The 23230-nt window shown below is 40.7% G+C and overlaps 1 protein-coding gene across 2 annotated transcripts in view; it reads right to left on the bottom strand.

The window, feature by feature from the left end:
• Positions 1-768: 768 nt before the first annotated feature.
• Positions 769-23230, bottom strand: part of CLVS1 (clavesin 1) — a 199310-nt gene continuing 176848 nt past the window's right edge. For both annotated transcript variants that reach the window (XM_017547540.2, XM_037745388.1), the window contains exon 6: positions 769-1272. In XM_017547540.2, coding sequence (XP_017403029.1) covers positions 1185-1272 — 88 coding nt within the window. In that variant the 3' untranslated portion in view covers positions 769-1184. The remainder of the gene's footprint in view (positions 1273-23230) is intronic.

Consider the following 23230-nt stretch of genomic DNA (forward strand, 5'->3'; position numbering starts at 1 on the left):
AAGAGACATCTAAAAATATGCACTGGTCTTGGAAAACATGGCACAAGTAAGGATATCATATCGTATGGTGTCTGTTTATTTTATATCTGATTTCCTTTGAATGGGTAGTTGGGGACTCCATTTCTAAGGAGAATAGATAAATAAAATGACCTTTGGCATTTCACCCTGCATCTCTAGTCTTCTCTAATTTCAGTACCTGCATATTTAGCCATCTGTATGGCCCTTGCTCCATGATTGAATATTTACCCTCTCACCAACAACCATGTTCTTTCTCCACATCTTTAATAGTTGCAGGAGGGTTGGGGGGCAAGGGGTAAATGGTTTGATAGCACTTTTCTTTGCTGTAGTGACCCAATTGAGGCAACTTGAATGGATTCATTAATCACTGACATGTGTTTTCAGTGAGATGTCTCCTCTGCACACACACTGCACTAATGGGCTCTTGAGCTGCCTGTGGGAACTCGCATTGCTGAGATGAAATAATCATATTTCACGTTCATGTGTCTTCCTTTAAAATCAGCTCATGATAGCTAGTGGCCTGACAAGAGATAGATATAACATCAAAATAATTTTTTGCAGGATATCAAAATAAGCAAACTTTGCAAATACTCAGACCTATGAGAACATGCTCTTAGGCTGAACAATTCGATGCTGGTGATTAGTTCAAAGGAAATAATTTAGTAAGAATGGAAATTACTGGAGATACTATTGTCTCAGGGTTTTGTACTACATTAAACTTGACAATGGTGTCTGCACAGTTTAACTCTGATACATTTACTTGGAAATGCACTTAAGTTTCAAAAACTGGAGAGGGTCCCTGGGTGATACCTCAGAAAAATTCTTGTCCTAATGCAGTGTGTGCATCAAATTTATTTTTAATTTTTTCAATTTATTTGCTACCATAAATATGAAAGGAGGGAGAATCTTTTTTACATAAATGCCTTGCACCATCCTCCAATCCCTTTGCTGGAGAAAAAAAAAAAAAAAAAAAGCATCTCTCAAGTCTTTGTCTAACTTTGGCCGCTCAGACCGATGGCTGGTGACAGTCACTGCAGGGGGTCAGGAGTGGAGTACCTTATGTCAAGCAAAACACACGTGTCCGTGTGGGTCAGTTGCGCATATGCTTCCTGGGTGGCTGATACCACTGAAGGCCAATGTGCGGGAGCATTGGGGTGACTCAGGGTTCAGTCCAGAGCCAGGAGTGGCTGAGTGTTCTCATTCTCTCCCTTCTCCTCATGTTTCAGCGTCCCAGCTTCTACCACAGACTGAGATCTAACCAGAGGGAAGGGAAAAAGAAACAATTACAAACAATTCATGGTGACAATTTTGGAACCTTTGAAGACATTCAGATTTTATGTTTCTCTTTTTAATAAAGACACTCAAAAATTAACTAGGTTCAGTGACACATGCCAGTAGTCCCAGCTACTCAGGAAGCTGAGGTGGGAGGATTGCTTGAGCCCAGAAGTTCAGGCTGCAGTGAGCCATATTGTGCCACTGCACTCCAGCCTGGGTGACAGACGTAGATCCTGTCTCCAAAATAAAAATAAGAAATAAAGACACTCAAAATAACTACACAATGTACTTCCTTTCATATTTCTGTTTTTCTTACTTTTGCTTGCCATACCATATTTTTATGGAGAGAAGCATTTTGGAGTATTGGAATATTCTTTGCAGTGATCTCTTCTCTTGGTAAAAGGGACATATGTATTCTAGCCACACTCTGCCCCAGCATCTAAATATCCTATGTACCTTGAAATATATAAAGTTTGTTGAATTTTTAATGTTTTAGTGTACTTTTTAAACCCTTTGTCTCTCAGAGTCATTGGAAACTACCATGCATGATGTTAAGACCGTGAATCAGATGATAAAGTTAGATTCTGTCCCTTACAGGCTGGGAAGCTTGAAGGAGTTCTTGAAACTCTTTGGACCTTGATTCTCTCACCTGTTTACTAGAAGTATTACCTAATTCCCACAGTTGTTAATAAGGACCACAACTAATAATATGCGTAGAGCATTTGGCATGGAATTATAGTTAAAACTTATGGAGCACTCTTATGACCAACCACTATTGCAATACTAGTAATGATCTGTAGTTTTTGATGTGTCCTTTTATATTAGAATAAGAATGATTTTTTTCTAAGTTGATATAAATTCAACCAAATTATTTTCCAGCTTACAGAGAAAATGTTATAAAAAAAAGCTATTATGCAGTAGATATTTAATCAATGTTCACAACTAAAAACAAATTATTCCTTATAAAAATGGTTACATTTTTACTTATTCAAATAAGTAAAACTTACGCAAATGTGCTAAATTGTTAACTTAGTAGACCTGGGGTGCCCAAACCCTACACATTACAAGTTTTCAAGACTGGCCTTTGACTGGCTCCTCTGTGCCCTTAGAATGGCCTGCCTGATAAGAAGATCTTTGTATATCTGAGACCTTGGTTCATGCCAAGTAGTTTATGCTAACAGTGTGATTTATAGTATATGCTTGCTTTTGTGTGTCTGAGCTTTAGGTCACACTGTTTCAGTTTGACCCTTTTAAGGCAGTAAGAGTGTCAGAGGTATTTGAACCAGAGCAACTCCATCTTAAATAGGAGCTGAGTAAAATAAGGCTGAGAGCTGCTGGGATTCATTCCCAGGAGGTTAAGGCATTCTTAGTCACAGAATGAGATAGGAGGTCAGCAAAAGATACAGATCGTAAAGGTCTTACTGATAAAACAGGTTGTAGCAAGGAAGCCAGCCATAACCCACCAAAACCAAGATGGCCATAAGAGTGACTTCCAGTCGTCCTCACTGCTACACTCTCACCAGCACCATGACAGTTTACAGATGCCATAGCAACGTCAGAAAATTAACCTATATGGTCTAAAAAGGGGAGGCATGAATAATCCACCCCTTGTTTAGCATATAATCAAGAAATAATAATAAGAATGAGCAACCAGCAGCCCTGTCTATGGAGTAGCCATTCTCTTATTCTTTTACTTTATTAATAAACTTGCATTCACTTTATGGACTCACCCTGGATTCTTTCTTGCTGAGATCCAAGAACGATCTCTTGGGGTCTGGATCGTGACCACTTTCCGGTAACACCTTTCTGGTGAACCATGAAGGGATGATACGGTGGAAACCCCCGACCCAAAGGCTAACTTTGGGTAAGTGGTGAGGTCCGGTAACAAGAGAAGATAGGGAAAGGCTGAGGACTGAGCAGTTAAGGTCAGTCACAAAGGTACTGCACCGCCCCCCGCCATAAAAACCTGGACACCAGCACACAGATGAACCTTCATAGTGGACAACACCTTATAGATGTTGTCACACATTAATGCTAAGAGAATTAAGACAACTAGGATCTTACAGTTAGTCTTTCCTAGACTCCTCCCTATGTACTGTTTTCCATTCCTAATTACAATCTATATCCTTTTCTGGAGTAAACCATAACTGTCAGTCTAACAACTTTTCTGTGTCCTGTGGGTCTTTCTAGGAAATTATGGAGACATTATCAAAGTTATCAAATACAGATAAGGGTGGTCTTGAGGACCCCCTCAACACAACATACAACAACAGTATGTGTGTGCATGCCATTGTTCTAATAAGTTCTCGCCATGTATTAGCTTATTTTCACAACCCATAGTTGTGTATTAACATGTATTTACATTGACATATATTAACATTCCATTTTTACAACCCGTAGATTTTATAGATGGAAGAAACTAAGGGACTGAGAAGTCAAATGATGTAGAAAAGACAACACAAATAGGAAGTGGAGAAGTTGACAAGTTTATCACCACCACACAGCTCCTGGGTATACCTAAGGCCACAGGGGGGTGTTTAGCTAAAACATCAAGTGTTCCTTCCACCTCACCATAAAAATCATTGCTGTTGTTTTGCCTAAGATTTCTGTCTCCTTTCAAGATATGTATGTACTATAGAAAGCATAAAATTAAGAAATCAAGAAGAAATTAGTAGAAGTGTCTCAGAACAATTTATCTCTAATGTAACTATCAATCCGTTCAAACAGTCCAACCTTATATACCAAACTGAACCTTTGAAAGTGAAATGGACTCATTTACTGCTGGGATGGGGCAGAGGAAGGAAACCCTAGGCAGTAGTTTAGCCCCAGCTCCCTAACACATTTCCAATGCGTTTTTCTCTCGTTTTAGTTTAAGGCTCAGTGCATGTGGGGAAGGGAGAAGTGTAGATTTGTATCTGGAACAGAAAAGCAGAAAATCCAGAGGCATTAAAACAAACAGCAAACATGAAGACAACCGGGGGAGCACAACCACCTACACATGCCAACCTCCCTCCAGCACCTTGGACAGCTGCCTGTCTGCTTTGACCTACGGACCCTGTGGAAATGGAGAATATTGATGGCCGTCTACTTTTACAGACCTTAAACTCATTTCCTGTCATACGACTTCACTTTATTTCACAACATGGCATGTGAACCACAACCACAGAGTTAGAGGGAAACAGTGACTTGTCTAGACCAACCTGAGAGGAAATCTTCAGTAATGAACTGGGCAACCTCTTCTTGAACATAACCAACTTGAGAAACCTGCTCCTCCATGCTCCTGAAGAGGCAAGTCAGCTAGAAAATTCTTCTTTACACTGAACTCAAATCTGCCCTTTTTCAACTTATATATACAATTCCTGGTTCTTTCTCCTGGAGCCACCAGAGTAGATGCAAGTACCTTCCAGCCCTCCCACACTCACCCAGCCAAGGCTAGTCAGATTCTGCTTGTGCCAAGGTTTCTAAAACTGACCACCTTAGCACTCTCTTATATCTCTTCATCAACTGGCTGGGTTGTCCACATACTCCTGGTGTGGCCTCAGAATAGAGTAAAATAATTGCTTCACTTTCTTGATTTTCTTTTCTTTTTTTTTTTTTTTTTTTTGTGTGTGTGTGTGCGTGTGTGCATGCTGTTTACTTCTGTTGAGGTAGTTTAGAATCGCATTAGCCTTTCTGGCACTGATACAACACAACCAATGGGAAATTTGGCTGTATTTACACATGCTGCCATGCTGCAGTTAACCATTTCTCTCCCATCTCAAAGGTGCATGGTTGAGTATTAAATTTCATTTTCTTGAATTTGTTTCATGTTTCCAATCTATCTCCATCCTTTTGGATCTTGAAATTTGCTACCCATCCAAATGGTATCTGTGATTTTTGTAAGTTTTGGATCTGTTTAGACACTTTCCCTTCCCTAGTCTTGGGAGCCACTATGGGAAGAAAATCAAATTCTCAATTAATGAGTTTTTAAAGAATCACTTATTCACACACGCATGCTAAGAAATGTTTGTGAACACCTGTTGTATGTGATGGACTATGAGCAATGTGCCAAATCATTCTTTTGTGGAAACACTGCTTCAGTTATCCAGCCATAGACCCACAAATAGACTTAGAATCACTGTGACAGGCACCCCATCACCCACTCAGGAGAGAGGGAGCTTGGGGGAGGGAAGGTGTTGGATATGAAAGGAAAGGAATGAAGAAAAAAAATATTTTTCACACATTATTCATAGTCCTTGTTCAGGTAGCCAACTTTCACTCCCCCCTCCACATGATGGCAAGTTGGGATCTATGTGATTCTTCTAATAGATGCACTGGCAGCACAGACCCACCCAGAATGCAGGCTCTCTCTCTCTTACCTTAGCCAATAAACTGTGTGCCGTGATTGAATGGTAAGTAGCAATAGGACAACTCTGAGATACTGAGTCCAAGGAACCAAACATAACTTTTCTTTTTTTTTTTTTTTTTGAGACAGAGTCTTGCTCTGTCATCAGGTGCCAGGCTGGAGTGCAGTGGCACAATCTCGGCTCACTGCAATCTGTGCCTCCCGGTTCAAGCAATTCTCTTCCTGCCTCAGCCTCCCGAGTAGCTGGGACTACAGGTGCACACCACCACACCCAGCTAATTTTTGTATTTTTTAGTAGAGACGGGGTTTCACCATGTTGGCCAGGATGGTCTTGATCTTTTGACCTTGTGATCCTCCTGCCTCGGCCTCCCAAAGTGCTGGGATTACAGGTGTGAGCTACCGTGCCCAGCCAAACATAACTTTTTATTTTTCTGTTCTACATTTTCCCTGAGTGAGAAGATGACCATAGTCTTTTTATTTTCAGCACAAAATAATTCCAGTTACCTGGTCACACAATAAACATTTAATATAAGTAACACACTATAAATATTATGATGTATTTTAAATTCACTGAAAAAAAGTAGAAAGTAAATATTGCTTTTCAAAACCTGTAGAAAAAAACAATAAAGCCAAGAGAAACAGCCTTTTAAATCTTGTCTTCAGTACATTCAGCAGATTCAAAATGCTCTCTGGAAAGACCAATCAACTGCTCACATCACTTCTAAACAGAGTGCTTAGGAATTCTCCACTTAGTACAGTAACTATGGAGAAGCCACTTGCTTTGAGGCTTTGTTGTCGAGATCACTCTTGGTGGTAATCTCTTCATTCTATGGCTTTGCCTTCTCACAAGAAGCTAAATAAACATTTCTCTTGAGTTCTCTTTCCAACACTGAAAGTCAGCTTAACCCCAAGGGCAGGCAGAGATGTGATTTATTTCAGCCATCATTATCTCAGTGGTGTAGTAGGCAACTTAACAAAGGCTTCATTCTAGCCTAGAGAGCCACATTTTGTTTTCCTTCTATTATCTCTCTCTCTCTACCCTCCTTTACTCTGCCCTCCCTTACTTCACCATCTTCCATTCTCTCTTTCCCCTTTCTTCCTCAAAATTGGAACTTTCCCCACTTCATAAAGGATCTATGGCTGTGGTTTAATTTTTACTGATTCTAGCAGTGATCAATGCTCATGAAGAATGAGATGAAAGTGGAAAATGTTGGCCATGATTCAGTCCATTCTGCACAGACCTACAACTGGGCTGAGAGTTCTGCTTTCAGGCCTACTTTTACATTCAAAAATTTATTCAGCTACCTTATCTCAACAGCTAACGCTCACCTTGTCTTCTTACTAATGAACTACATAGCCTTCTTGAGCTATATGGACCCCAATAAAGGCACAGGAATGCTGCTCTCCAACCCAGGCATTCACCAAAAGTCATAGAACACCCCAGCTACAAGGAGCCTCAGGGGAGATTCAGGCAAACCTGCATTTGAATCAGTTTCTACCCATTTGTTTTCCAGGACCAACGTCATCATTTCATCAGGATGTATTCCATAGTACCAGCTTGCTTTCTTAAAATCAACAGCACACTTGGTTTTATGGAATTGCCTAATATGTTAGTGATCCTATGTGAAAACTTCTAAACAGGAGGAAAAAAAATTTTTAAGATATCTTCAAGTAATTATAAGTAATTCTGCTCAGTTTTTTTCCCCAAATAACTATCAAGGAATTCCCCAGAGAAGATCTGGCATGGGCTTGAAGAATGATGGCTCCACCACATGCTTTGTGATCTTGAGTGAATTCAGCCTCCTCATGTGTGAAATGAAGATAGCATAGTGGCCACATCATGGGTGCTGGTGATGATGAGGATTAGGTAAATTAAGGTGTGGAAAGTGTTTAGCTCAGTGTCAGCTGGGTGTACACGTTCTTTTTAACTCTTTTTATTCTTCTGTTCTTTTTAACTCTTATTATTCTTCCCTGTGTGCAGATAAGAAAATTAAGGTCCAGGAATATTGAGTTCATTTACAAATTTAGCCACAAAGAATGAACTGAACTCAAAATTTCCATGGCCCCACTAAAAAACTTACAAGAGAGAATTGCATGTACTGACACATTATATAATCTGATAATAAATGAAAGACTAACATTCCAAAATGGATGAAGTCTAATATTTAAAAAAATCAAAATAATTGATAAAATTCTACATAAAAGCTAACCTTATTACCTTACTTAATATATTGTAATTTTTAGAAGTAACACACAAATTTCCATCTGATTAACAATTATTTAAGTAGCTTTCAGTGCAACATAGTTATGCCTGTTTTCAACTGTGTAAAGCTACGAGGTTTCTTTCTACCATAATGCATTCAATAATGACCTTGATAAAGAGTCTTAAGGAATATTTGTAGGACATACATTCTTCTGTTCAGCTACCAAACTCTTCATACTCAGAATCATCCTAGCAGGCAAAATGATTGCACTCATTGGCAACAATTAATATTTACTAAACCCAATAAATAATTTTTTAAGAGAAGCCTAAGCAGCAAATCTTTTCCCTATCAAAGTAGACAAAAACAAATAAACCTCTCTCTGCTTTGCCAATACAATTTGCCACAATTTACTGAACTGCAAATATAAGAAGACCAGTCCAAAAAAATAAATATTCTATAACTTTTGAAACAAACTATTTTTAGAGTGAGCTAAGCATTGAATTCCCAGCACTTGACTGCATGTACTATAACTCATATATCATGTATTTCTACCAAAATGTGGTGGACTTGCACATTGTCTGCCCATCTTGTAACAAAGAAGAAAGACCCTGCTCCAAAAAAAAAAAAAAAAAAAAAAAATGTGCACCTCCAGAAAGGATGGAAGTGGGTAGCTTTCATAAAAAGCTGCACTGTCCAATACAGAGCCCTGACCATAGGGGCTACTGAGGACTTGACCTTGTGCCAGGTTGAATGGAGATGGGCTATAAAAGGTAATGTACACACTAAATTTTAATGACTTAGTACCAAAAAAATGTAAAATAGCTCACTAATATTTATTTAAATCACAGTGAAATTATAATATTTTGGATACATTAAGTTAAAGAAAATATTAAAATTAATTTTACCTGTTTCTGTATATTTTTGTAACATTTCTATTAGACATGTTACAAAATTACATGTGCTCAAAATTACATATGTGGCTCACGTTTTTCTGTTGGATAGCTTTAGTCTGGAGCCCCATTTACCGCATTATGCTTGTGGCTCAATCTAGAATAATCTAGTAATCCTCATTTAGAAATCTATAGTCATATTAGAGTTTTGGTGACAACATCAGTGTCTGTCATCACTAAAACTCACAGTTCTAAACCCTTTCCACGTATTACTACTCTTTTAGTTCTCAAACTGACACTCACAAAGTGCCCCCCTCCCACCCCCATGACAGAAGAGCCATGTTCTTAGTATCACTGTTGTTGTTTAAATTCTGACTGGAAAGAAACTTTAGGTTAAACTCCATTTATCTGTTATCATTCATAAAGGTGAAATTGTACCTGTAATTTTATCTCAAAATTAATAAATAATATGAATAAAACTCGAGGAAGTAACTGTTGTCTGTGCTTTTTCCATTTGTATTTTTTCATGCTATTTTCTTTAGCCAAAATATTATTTTTCTTGCTTTTTTGATCAAGCTAACTCTGCCTAGTTTTAAGGACACCTGAAGAACAGGTAGCATTCTTAGCCCTTTAATATTAGTTTCCGTCTTCTGTGAGGTTACAGCATCCAGGGAAATTGCTATTGCAACATGTAATGAAATATAATGGAACATCAAATTTAATCTCTCAATAAATTATGCATTTCTTGATGAAAAACAGCTTCAGGAAGTAATATAAACTACTTGAAAGAATAAGCTCTTTTTGAAGCTGTTACAGCAAAATGAACATTAACTTTCTGACTGCAGATGATTGTGGCTGCTCATGATAAGGGCCCTCTGAGAGCACTAGGCTATGGCTTGGGCACCTCCCCTTGTCAACTCATGTTGCTGTGCCACTATGGACCAGCTCACGCAGCTACTCTGATCCCATGTAAAACAGTGGGATCACATTTGTAGCCACAAGTTTCTGTGACTTGTCACATTTAAACAACATCACATTTGTAGCCACAAGTTTCTGTGACTACTACTAGACTGGGCTACAATTGCCAATTGTTCTTGAAAATAATTAGATTTTATTTTTCAAAATTCTACAATTCACACTTTATTTGTTCTAATAGTCTAAGGGCTTCGGTACCTCAACATTTGCTTTAACTTCCTTCTAGAAAAACATAGAAAGCCTAAAAATTACAGAAGGTAGGCCTTTCCTAAAGTTAGTATGTGTCCAATACATTTAGGTTTCATGAGTCAAAATGATTTACCTTTTTTTTTTTTTTTTTTTTTTTGGCGGAGTCTGACTCTGTTGCCCAGGCTGGAGTGCAGTGGTGTGATCTCACTCACTGCAACCTCTGCCTCCAGGGCTCAAGCAATTCTCCTGCCTTAGTCTCTCAAGTAAAGTAACTGGGATTACAGGCGCCCACCAGCATACCTGTGTAATTTTTGTATTTTTAATAGAGATGGGGTTTCAGCATGTTGGCCAGACTGGTCTTGAACTCCTGACCTCAAGTGATCCATCCACCTCAGCCTCCCAAAGTGTTGGATTATAAGTGTAAGCCACCGTGCCCAGCCGATTTACCTTTTAAAAATATTTTTCATTTCCATTTCTTTCTTTCCTTCCTTCCTTCCTTTCTTTTTCTTTCTTTCTTTCTTCCCCCCTCCCTCCTTCTCTTTCCTTCTTTCTTTCTGTCATCTTCCTTTCTCCTCTCTTTCTTCGTTTTTATTTCCCTCCCTTCCTCCCTCTCTCCCTGCCTCTCTTTCTACCTTTCTCTCTCTCTTTCTCTTTTTCTTTTCTTTCTTTCTCTCTCTCTCTCTTGCTTTTGGAAAAGATTTCAGTTCACACTTTATTTGAATATTTTAAGAAGTATCTACAGGAGTGTTCCTCTCTCCACAGCTGTTCTTCATCATCAACAATCACAACCATTTGTTGAACACTTACTACATGCCAAATTCTGCACTAGGTATTTAGCCTGCATTATCTTTGTTTAATCCTCACGATAATCTTCATCTGTCACAGTTGCAGTGTAAAAAATAAAAACAAATACATTAAATAAATAAATAAATCTTCACAATAATCTGAGCTGAGTATTGTTAATGCCATTTTGCAGATCAGGAAACTGAGCCTCTAAGAAGGTAATTACTTTGTGCAAGTTTCCACAGTAAGTTGTGGCACTAGAAATGAAACCCAGATCTTCTACAGTCCACATTCTTAAGCACTATCTCTTGTGCTATACTGTACAAAAAATACCTACAACTTGGTAGGAAACCGAAGGACATGAACATGTGTATTCATCTTAGTAAATGTTAATACTCAAGTTCTCATGAAACCATTTCTCCCATTGATCTTAATGAATGCAGTAGTTTACATTAATCAGCTATTAATTTATAAAAAGTTTGTGTTAGGCACAGCAAATGAAATTAAAAAATAGATCATTATAGAGAAAAAACTGTTCTAAGAATGTAGAGGTTATAGAATCATACTTTATCTCTAATTATCAATAGGGTATTATTTAATAATACTTTAAGATCTTTTCTTTTAAATGTACTGCATTCGCCCAAATATATGGCAACATCTGTAAAGAACTGCAATCCATCAACACTAAATGTTGGTGAGAGGTAGAGAAAGGGAATTATATGGCAACATCTGTAAAGAACTGCAATCCATCAACACTAAATGTTGGTGAGAGGTAGAGAAAGGGAATAGATTGAACTTAACTGAGAACGGAGTTCAGCTGCCAGAAGACACACTCATCCTGGAACTTGGAGATGGGGAGAAAGGAATGGGAGAAGGGAGCCAGGGAAGGCCACCATGGACACTGACAGCTGCAGTTGGATATTCTGCTTAATTTACCTACAAAAAAGCGTACTGCTCTTTACGAAACTATGCATTCCTGCCATATTAACTCACTCATCTGAGTTTTTGATCTATAAAATGAGGATAAATGATTCCCATATTCTCCACAGGGCTATGAAAGATAAAATATATAATAAAGTGCCTGGAGCTCTTTGAAGGTGAAATTACTTAAATCAGAAGTATTTATCAATTTACTAACACTTTCTTGAGTATTATATTTCTGAGCATAAACTACTGATACTCTGCCATAGCTGATAACAGAGATAGCTATGTTTACCCACTTGAAGAAAATCAAGGAAAAGACAAAAGACTGAGGAAATATATATGGAGCAGATTATTTACATTATAAAGTTATTCTTAATTTTACTGAGCAATTTATGGGAAAAAAATCCATTAAACAGAGTCACCTTTATACACTTGAAGCGTGGGAGCATTCAAGACCATAACTAGTGTGTGTTGTGCCCAAATCCTTCATAGGAATCCCAGCACGAGATGCATAGAAGTTAGAGAGGTTCAAGATTCAATGTGTATAGGTTTCTTGACTTTTGAGGAGCAGAATGCACTACCACATACATTTTGGGTGTGGGTTCAGGTGTTCTGAGATGGTCAGAAGGAGTGTTAAATCCATGCATTTCAAACGTGGATATTTCTGGGAAGTTTTTTTCTACTACCAATCATAAAATAGCAACACAGAAAATGACTACAAGTGCTCTGAACAGTCATCTTCCATTAGAATTAGACTGGCACAAACAGCTGCCAGTCAGTTTCACAGCATCCCTAATTATCACACTCCCTCTGAAGCTGAGGTACACATGTTTAGTGCAGTTACTTTGATAGAACAAAATACAATGTTCTGAAGCAGGTAGAGAAATGCCAGAAGCTGTCAATGGCTGAGAAAATGCTGATGACTCATTCCCTCTGCAGGATGAGTTTGAAAAGGATGGCTAGTGCTATCGGTAAACATTTTATAGTTGCATTTTTTGAGAATGACGGTATGTTAATGGATCTTCTTTGATGTTACTAGATTAGCCTGAATATAAATTTTCTTCCTGAATATCTGTATCCTCCCCATGAGAGATGGGGTTTGGGGAACAGTGAAGTGCACAAAAATTATGATGGAGGAACTTGCTTTCCAACTGCCTTAAAGACCGGATTGGCCGGGCATGGTGGCTCACACCTGTAATCCCAGCACTTCGGGAGGCCAAGGCGGGCGGATCACCTGAGGTCAGTAGTTCGAGACCAGCCTGGCCAACATGGTGAAACCCCATCTCTACTAAAAATAAAAAACAAAATTAGCCAGGTGTGGTGGTGCATGCCTGTAATCTCAGCTACTCGGGAGGCTGAGGCAGGAGAATTGCTTGAACCCAGGAGGCGGAGGTTGCAGTGAGCCAAGATCACGCCATTGCACTCCAGTCTGGGCAACAGAGCGAGACTTCGTCTCAAAAAAAAGGATGGAATTTGGGCTGGCAGGAATGTAGTCTGAGCACAAGTAAATGCCCAAAAAAGGTACTCTATAAACCACTGAAGAATGAATGAGTGAATACACAAATAGTGTGAGAACATGAAGTAGGAGACAGTGTTTTACTTAGAATAAAAAGAGCTGAATTTAAACTATTTTGCCACCTACTAGCTCCATGAATTGAGGTCATTTAACTGCTCTCTGCCTCAGCCACTTCATCTGTAACATGATGATAACCTATCTATTCTTATCTACTTTAAATATATTTAAATATATTTTAAATATATATTTTTTATTTAAATTCTCAAAACTTGAATGGCTCAGTTTTCAAGAACCCTCTGAACAAGACCAGGGAACATCCATATTGCAGTCTGACATGTGGGAAACAACTGCACTCCAGGGCCTTGCCACTCAAACTGTGGTCCCTGGGTCCTCAGCCCAGGCAGAGCCTGGGAGCTGGTTAGAAATGCAGATTCTCAGACCCAGCCCAGACCTGCTAAATCAGCATCTGTATTTTAACAAGATCTCGGTGCTTTGTATGCTTATTAGAATTTTCAGAGCTTTGCTCTGGAGCAATCAACAGCTCACACACGGGTAGGAAACACCGCAAGTGAATTGTATCTTAATCAAATCAACAAATATATATCAATCCCTTATTAGCAACAGGTATTAGTTTAGGTGCTGGGCCACAGGACTGCATTAATCAGATAAGCCTCAGCATACACAATTGGTCGGGGCTGATATAGACAATGAACACACAGGCAAGTGGAAAATTTGGGAAAGGGTAAGTGCAAATGAATCAGCGTGACAGGGAAAGGGGTCATGATACTTTAGTGAGGGTGCACCTCCACCAAGAGGAGTCTAGCCATGTGACGCATCTGTAGCGGGACCAGCTATTCCTCCTCATTTTTTCACCTGGAGCAAGAATTCAATGCTCTCTTTCTACTATTGATCCACAGTTACCTCCTCAGGTCCTCCATTTTCAACACTACAATTTATCATTCAACTGCAAAGATGTACTCTATCTAAAGTTTAAGCTACACAAAGGATTACTGAGATTCAGTTTGAATCATTGTTTTACTTTGGTTCAAATTAAAGATTAATTTCAAAATAACGTACAAGTTAGATTTTACAGTAATATATTCAGGTCAGGTCAGTAGCTGAACTATGATTTTAATCAAATACCAAAGAATAACCAAATGACTTCTTGTGAGAATATTTATTCTAACATTGTTCCTTTTTGCTCATTAACTCCTTTATTTATTCTTCATTTGTGGAATATGTACTGGACATTTATTTTTGGTCTGCCTCTGAGCAAGGCAAAAAAAAAAAAAAAAAAAAAAAACTAAGCAAAAAGCAAATATGCCACCTCTCCCAGTGAGTAGCTCTTTCCAAAGCTAAGCTCCCTGTCTGTGTTCTTGTTCTCATTCCCTCTGACCCCCTTGGAGGCATCGCTCCCCCATTTATCATTCCCCCATTTATCATATTTCTTATCACCAAATTTCAGAGCTAGGGCTCAGGGGAATGGACTACTGCACATTTTCCATTAGATCACGTTGGTCAGTAACTGGTAATATGTTTGCCTCCTACTCAGCCCTCACAGGTCAACAACACCTATGTCCCCTTATGTGTGAAGCCCATCCTAGCTTCCCTTCCTTTCCTCTAAACCAAGAATGCAAGGTCAGGCACTTCAGTCTTTCTCTTGGCCATACACTGAGCTCCTTTAATCAAATCCCAGCTCTGGATGACTCCAACAATATTTGTCTTCCAAGTCAGCTACAGAGCAGCTGAGAAACGCAGATCACACTACACAAGAATACAGAGGTCTCTGTAAACTCATTATTACCACTCCTACCAATACTTAGTACAGCATTCCCCATTCGATGTTTCCCCAAAGGCAATCTCACGCCCACACGTCTGTATCATCTTACCTAAAAAAACCTTCTGTACCCTAGCCTAATCTCACTCTTAAGACTTGCCCTACTTCACTGGGAAAACAGAACCCATGGGAACATCCCAGCTTTGGGGCACCACATGTACAGGTGCCTGGTTACTGTGAAGAGAGCTTCTTGCTCTTAGAAAAGCAGCAACTTCCTCCACTCAGGCTTGGGGTCCTAACTCATCTCACCCGCTTGGTGTTACCAATGGTTCCCTCTCTTACATTCACATTCTCCCCTTTTACTGAATCTTTGCTATTGGTATTGAAATATCCTAGGGTTCCCATTTTCAAAAAGAGAGGAAGATGATGAAGAGGTAGACAAAGTCAAAAAAATGAAAAAAAATAGAAAAATAGAACAAAACCAACATAAAAGCCCTCTGGATCCTCACATACCTCTCCAGATACAAATACCTCCCATAGCTTCACAGCCAAACTTCATAAAATAAGTGCTTATAGTCTCTCTCCCTCTGTTCACCTCCTTCCTACTTCTGAGCCTGCTGCATCTTCAAGATCATCCATGTGACTCCACCACAGCTCTTGTGAAGGCTTCCTATGACTTTCAAGTCATTATGTCCAATGGATACCTTTAAATCTTCAACTTACTTGGCTTCTCAGAAGCAGTAAATGGAGTTGACTACTCCATCCTTCCTGAAATCCTCACTCTATTCCTTTGGTTTCTGCAACACCACATCTTGTTTACCTCCTACCATTCTCTGTATTTTTTGTCTTGTGCTGTATGACATTCAAATGCTGAACTTCCTCTCAGCTCAAACCTAGGAACTCATTCTTCTTTTCTTTCTGCAAGCCCTCCCTGAGAGTTCTCCTCCATGCCCGTGGCTTGCATCCGCTTCTTTATGCCTTTGAGTTCCTGATTTGTATGTCCATTCCAGAATTTCTGAGCTTCACAACCAGGTATCCAACAGCGGACATGACCACTGTAACCAGGTACCACACAAGCTCTCTCACTAATCATGTTCAACACTGAATTCACAATCATCTCCCCAGTCAGCACCTCTTCCAGAGTTCCTTATCTTGGGAAATGGAACTGCTTTCCATCCAGCAGCATTGCATCTTTTATGTATGTAAAAGACCTCTGGTCATTCCTGAAGCTTCTTATTTTCATCCCGAAATCCACTTGATCATCAGTGGATTCACTAAATATTTTTGAGTCCATCTTCTTCTCTGTACCTCCATGCTCAACACCCCAATTCAGGCTACAATGATTTCCTGCAGTAGCCTCATATATTCTTCTACTGTTCTTTCCACTTGCCATTTGTTCTCCTCACAACAGAGTGAAATTTTAATAAACTTATCTATTCATTTGCACTTATCTGCAAAAACCTTTCTGAAACTTTCCATTGCTGTAGGACAAAGTCCCATATTCATATCTGCCCCATGCAGCTCTGCATGGTGGGCCCTGGTACACCACCCTGGTCATTTTCCCCCTTGCTTTCTGCCCTCCAAAGTTTCTGGTCTCTATTATTATTATTAATTAATTAATTTTTTGACCTCTGAACTTTTTATTGGCCTCCTGCTCCCCAAAGGGTCCCCTGCTTCTGCTGGCTTAATGACTCAGAACTTTAGTGTCGTTGGGCTCAGACACCACTTTGCCATCCACTATCCGGAAGGTGATGGTCTCTTGGGTGGTTTGCATGGAGTTGCTGCTGTCCAGGCATCACCAAGATTGAAGTACTCGCCATCTTCCAGCAGGCGGCGGTAGGTGGCGATCTCAGCCTCCAGCTCAACCTTGATGATCAGCAGGGCCTCATACACCTGGGCCTGGCGCTGTCCCTCTGCCCTGGTCTGTGCTAGCTCTGACTCCAGGTGCAGCAGGATCCCACTGAGCTGCTCTATCTGCAGGGTGTAGCTGGCCTCCACCTCCCTCGGGCTGTTCTCCAAGCTGGTCCTCCTATTTCTCATGGAGTCCAGGTCGATCTACAAGGACTGGACTGTAGGTCTCAGCTCTTGGAGTGTCATCTCTGCAGCTCAACCTTGGTGGACTTTGTGGTGACCACTGTGGTGCTCTCCTCAGTCTGCTGAGACCAGTACCTGCCCAGCTCCTCTCGGTTCTTCCAAGGAAGATTGTCATATTGAGCCCGGATGTCTGCCATGATCTTGGCAAGGTCCTGAGGTTTGAGGGCAACTACCTCCACAGTCAACCCAGAGCTGGCAATCTGGGCTTGTAGGCCTTTTACTTCCTCTTCATGGTTCTTCCTCATGAGAGCAGCTCCTCCTTGAGACCCTCAACATCCATCTCCAGCTGCAGCCAAGTGACATTGGTGTCATCAATGACTCTGCGGAGCCCATGGATGTCACTCTCCACAGACTGGCGTGTGGCCAGCTCTGTCTCACACTTGACTCTAGTCATCAGCAGCAAAACAGGCATTGTCAGTCGCAGAACGATGCAGGCATTGTCCACAGTATTTGCGAAGATCTGAGCCCTCAGGTCCTCGATGGTCTTGAAATGACAGCTCCAATCTCTGACCTGGGGTCCCTTCTTCTCCAGGTGCTCCTAGATTTTTCTCTCCAGCTTCCAGTTCTCAGTCCCCAGCCTCCTCACTCTGTCCAGATTGGAGGCTAGGTAGTTGTTCAGGCTTTGCATGGTCTCCTTCTCATTCTGGATGCCTCCCATTCCTGCCAGACCCCCGGCCATCCCTAGACCCCATGCCACCCTGGAGTCTGGTGGAGCAGTATGTGGAGATGGAGGAACCAGAGCCCCTGGCGCCTGCATAGACGCTGACCACACTGCTAACTGGCCGGGCGCCATTAGCTGGGCACCTGGACGGAGACCAGGGACCAGTAGTTGGTGGAGAAGGTGGAGCGAGTGGTGAAGCTCATGCTGCCCAGGGAGGAGAGCGAGAAGACAGGACTGAGGTTTTGTCGACCTTTTTCTTTTTTTACTTCCATGAATTTCAGATGTCATCAATTGTAGGACATATCCTGATTTCATGGTCTTTTAATGTGACAGAAAATGCATATTATAATTAATTGGTAAAACACAGCAGTTCCTGACACTGGCCCTTCCAAATGTAGGGTGTTTGCTCCCAATCCCATTCCTGTACCTCCCTTTTTGCCTGGAAAACTTTTCTCATATTCCAGTTTTCATCTTATGTCTGGCTTCCTCAGGAAAGTGCTTCCAGTATCCAACCCAAGACTAGGTTAGAATCCTCCTTACACACCTATACCCTCATGGTACAATCTAATTTTTCAAAGCACCATGGTGACCACAAAACAGCTGTTCATATGAGTAATGTGTTTAAAGTCTGCCCCTCTTCCTAGACCACAGACTCAGAGACACTACAGGGGCAGCATGTGCCAGGTTAACCACTCTATCTTCAGCAGATAACACCTGATAACACAGCAAAATAATAAGGTAGATCTATTATTATCTCCTTTATAGAGAAGAAAAGTAGGTCACAGAGAGGTAGCTACTCAGGTCACACAGCTATTAATTTGAACACATAGAATCCGATCACAGATTCTGTTCTCTTAACTGCCTCTATCCTACTTGTGTATAATGGATATCCAATAATTATTGAATGAATGAATAAAATTTTCAAAAAGTATTTTAAATGTTAATTGTTAATGGAAATCCAAAACCTGGGAGAAATAATGAGACTAAGGAGTTGGTTATTGATAACTTTAAAGACAATTTCAAATTCTAATCAAATATTGATTACAAAGACTGTGCTACTGTCTTATTCCTTTATGGATGATTGATGATATCTCACTTGTCACTCTACAAAACAGTGTTCCTCACAGCATTTACTGTTACACTATTTTTCCTGTCTTTCTTCTCTCCTTCCTTTGTTGTTTCCTTTTTCTTTTTTATTTCCCTGCTTCTCCTCCCCCCACATCTTTTTTACCCTCTCTCTTTCCCTCCCCTCTTCAGAAACTATGTCATGAGTACCTATAATGTACTAGAGAATAATTGAGGCACAGTGGTAAATAAAACAGCACTATCCCACCCGTGGAAAACATATGATCAACAGAAAGGAGATTTAATATGTAAGCAAACCAATAAATACATAATTATAGAATTGTGGGCCCTGTTAGGACAGAAACAGAGTTTCAGGATAGAGACCAGCAGATGGGAAGAGGGAGGCCTGGGGAGCGGGAAGAGCGCCCTTGAGAAGAGTGGGGGTATAAACTTCGCCCGATGAGTGAGGAGCTGGCATGAGCGAGGGGAAGAGCATCCTGGAGCAGGGCTGTCCTGGAGCAAGTACGAGCCCTGGGATGCGGAAGGGGTGGACGGAAGCCAGTATGACACGGGCTGTGTGTGCCCTAGAGGGGCCTGTGGGAGGCCAGGGGAAAACTTTGGAGGAAGTTAGGTGGAGGAGAAGCATCATTAGAACTTTAAAGATTATACCCAAGACCACAGGGATAACAGTTTAGATTTGAGAGACAGAATAAAAGGAGCCACACTGCTAAAGACCAACAAAAATGTAATTGTCCTCCAGGCCAGGGGGCAGGCTCCGACTGGGAGGGAACTGGAAAGTGGGAAATGAGGGCTCCTGTGAAGGCAAAGCCCTCTCGGCGGAGACCAGGAGGAAGGGAGGCGGGGTGCTATGCTGCTAACTCCTCCCTCTCCTTGGCTTTGCTTTCTGTGGGCTGCTCCCATGGTGCCTGGCCACGCTCTGGGTGCAAGGCTCCAAGGGTACAAAAGCCTTATATTGACCCTATGCAAAAATTAAGGCAAAGAAGAGGGAAAGAGCCAGTGTAAGTCTGACTTCTCACCAGGAACTCAAGGTCCCTCCTTTCAAGCCACCATGCATAATCGTTGTCTGCTTCTCTGTTAGGGAGTTAGGATTTTTCACTTTTAGTGAGAAAACTTTTATTTGGAAAGAAATCAAAACCGTGACAAAATGGTAAGCCTTCTACACAATGCTGGGAAGGAAAGAAAGGCAAGAGCCATCGCGATGTTTCTCTGTGGTGCCCTGCAGTTGTGTTTTTCACTCTGCTGCCTTCTGACCCTAACAGCAAGCCCAGAACTCATGCACATGTTACATCCGCTTTGTAGTCAAGGAAGCTGAGACTCAGCAAGGTTACATGACCTGCCCAAGGTATTATAAATAAAATAACCAGCGTAAGAAAATGACCAGATAGGAAAATGAAGACACAGAGAGAGGAAAAGACCAGGGTGAGTATGGCCTCAAAGTCACAAGGCTGAAACAAGCCAGTGAGGTCAGGATGCCAGGCTGTGTACGTAGAGCTCAGGGGACCTATCATGAACAGCCGCAGAGCAGTGAGAGGGCTTGTGGGTCCTGATCACCATGACAACAGGAACCTTGAGAGGTGCGTTCTAAGTGGGGTCATGAAGGAGTTTCCAGTGAAATGCTTGAAGCTCAACAATGCTCATTTATGGGGTTGACATAAAACTCTAATACCAACATTTGAACATCTCAAGCTCACCTGTTACCTACAACGAAGTTTGCCTAAACCTAAAAAGAAACCCAACTACAGTATGCAAGCTGCACAGTGTTTTTAAGAAAATATTGCACAGAGACTTTTACCATGTATTATGTCAAATATTTGTTTTCATTCATATGATCATTATGGCTTCTAAGAGAGATTCATTGCTGGCTAGATGTTAGGCACAAACAGCATCAGCTTAATTGGAATTGGGCAGAATGTTTGTTTAGAAACGGCAATATGTCGCAAGAAATAAATATGCCTTGTCATTCTTGCCTAGGCTAGATCTCCCTTTCCAAGTAATTGCATCTGAGCATGGTGCTTCAGTGAATGGGAATCTTTTTCAGAACATAACACTGTGAGTAATCAGTTTGTTTTTGAAACTACACCCAGGCAGTTCACTCACATCCGTTCATTTCCCTCTAATTCAACTCTATTTCTTTGCTTTGCCAGTAGCTTAGAACTCTTTATCTGATAATTTTTCATGCCATTCTTTAGGAAGAGAAAACACACCCCTGTACACAACATTTTAATTAGCCCCGTTCATTCTCTTACTGACTAAATTCATTGTATAGATTTTCTTTCACTCCAATGTTACACAGCTATATAGGATGTACTTATAAGGAGACGGTTCCTTCATTTGTGCCACAGAAAAGAAAGCTGTATGTAAGCAGGACATCCATCTCAACCGGATGTACAAGTAATGATGAGGCCATGCAGCTATTTTTCCTCATTCATTAAGAAATGTTAACAAATTCCTATTGGCATTTGTAGAACACTCCAGCATCCAATAACCGGCACAAAACACTGGGAATTTATGGCTTACCTTAGAAGTATTTGCTTCTAGAAGAATGATACATCTCAGGCATTAGCTGCCTGAGTAGCAGTGATACCCCAAAGCTAAGAAGTTCAATCACATTTAAGTCGGACATCGGAAAAAGGCAATTTAGGGGAGAGTGGAGACTGCAGATCATTCATTAAGAAATGATGCATTACATAGTGTTGTTGAATGGATCAGCCACATGGAACATCTGTTCCTGAGCCATGCAGTAAAATGGACTCCTTGCCCTGACTGCTCAGAAGACAGCGGCCCTCCTGTTCCCACACTGCCACCCCTTATTCTTTTCATATGGATGGTATTTCATGATGATGTATTACCTCTGCTGGAAATGAGTAGTTACCGAGCAAATGCTCAGATTTACCCTGTAAAAAGAGGACTGCATGCTCAAAGATCATCAAGGTCACAGCTAATTCTATTGACAGCTGAAAACAGTTAAGCTGACTATTACCACCCAGGCAGGGGCCAAGAGGGACAACCTAGCCTAAAATTCCCTTCCAGCTCAGAAATTTGAATTTAACCCAGGTATTCTCAGCCTGTCACCTATCCCCAAAATCAGATGGCTCACACTGCCATTATGACATCTCACTTCTTCCATGGGGATCTAGGAAGGGTATTTACAGAACATAAGGATGAAGGTATTTGGCTACAAGAATCAGAAGTAGGTCTTCTATGGCATATGTCATGCCAATTTAGAAAGTTAATGCAGAATTAATACTAAAATGTTGTTTGTGATCTGCACAAGTGGCATATATTATCACCTTTTTCATGAAGGTGTTTTTCTGACACTGGTCTTTTGATTCCATGAAACACAGGAGCCTGTGATCTCAGCCCAGAGAAATTGCTCAGTAAATATCTGTTGAGTGGACGTGGCCAGGGTAGGCTGGCATTGCTCTCTCCTGGGATTCTGCACACATTAGAAGACCTCTGTGTGATTCTTCGAGGTCACTCTGGCTCTGCTTTTCCTCAAACGGACTGGTCTGGGTGGCTAGTGCTGCTGTACCACAGGCAGAGGGCAGCACCTCGTGGGGTGGGGTTATGAGGCTCCATTCAGCTCACTCACCACACAAGGGAAGCCAAAACCTGCTTTTCTGCCCATGGTAGTTTCTGGACTTCAGAGAAGAAGCCGTGGCTCCACTCTCATCAGACTGTGAGTTTCTCTTTCCGTGCTGAGACATAAATGTTTATTTGGTAAGTCCATGAGCTGAATGAGGCTGGAATAGCTCATAGTAACTACTTTTTTTGTTTTGAATCCTTTTACTTATGTGGCTGGGATATCAGACTGAACCCAGGTTGAAATGCAGATGACTGTGAGAACTCCAGGGAGGGGCCTCAGGAAACAAAGAGAATGAAAATTATCAGTCAAGATTCAGCTTAGTTAGGTGCCTGTGAGCTTAAATTGCTCCTAACTTTCCATTTCAATCACTGGAGTAGTATTTTCCATACTCTAGTCTCTGAGAGACAAATGTGCAGTGAGATGCTAATAGCTGTTCTACCCAGAAAGAATCCTAGGATAAAATAGGGATGGCAATGCAGCTGTTTTCCTTGTAGAACTTCTCAGTACCTTAGCTATGATAATGAGAGGAGGAAAAACATGTTTTAAAATCTTAGTACCACTGTGAAAAGGACACATCTATACACCATATATTTTTAAACTAAAATATTAACTACGTAAGGAAAATCTGCTACATGTAAGACACTATGCTTTTGGAAAAGCAAACAGCACAGAAAAATCCCCAGACTCAAAGTTAGGGGGCTTGAACTTTCATCCCAGCCATTTCACATAAGCAGTATGAGCAACGTTGTTTTACGTTGCTGTTAATATTCCATAAAACTTTATAGAAATTTTACATTTACCCTCTGTGACTAAACTTCAAATTAAACTTAAAATATGTTTGTTTTTTATTAAAATTCGGCATCTTAGGATGATTCTGTGAATTAACACTGATTACACTGAATCTGTG

Source organism: Cebus imitator, unplaced genomic scaffold (genome assembly GCF_001604975.1).
Source record: "Cebus imitator isolate Cc_AM_T3 unplaced genomic scaffold, Cebus_imitator-1.0 Scaffold199, whole genome shotgun sequence".
Lineage (NCBI taxonomy): Eukaryota > Metazoa > Chordata > Mammalia > Primates > Cebidae > Cebus > Cebus imitator.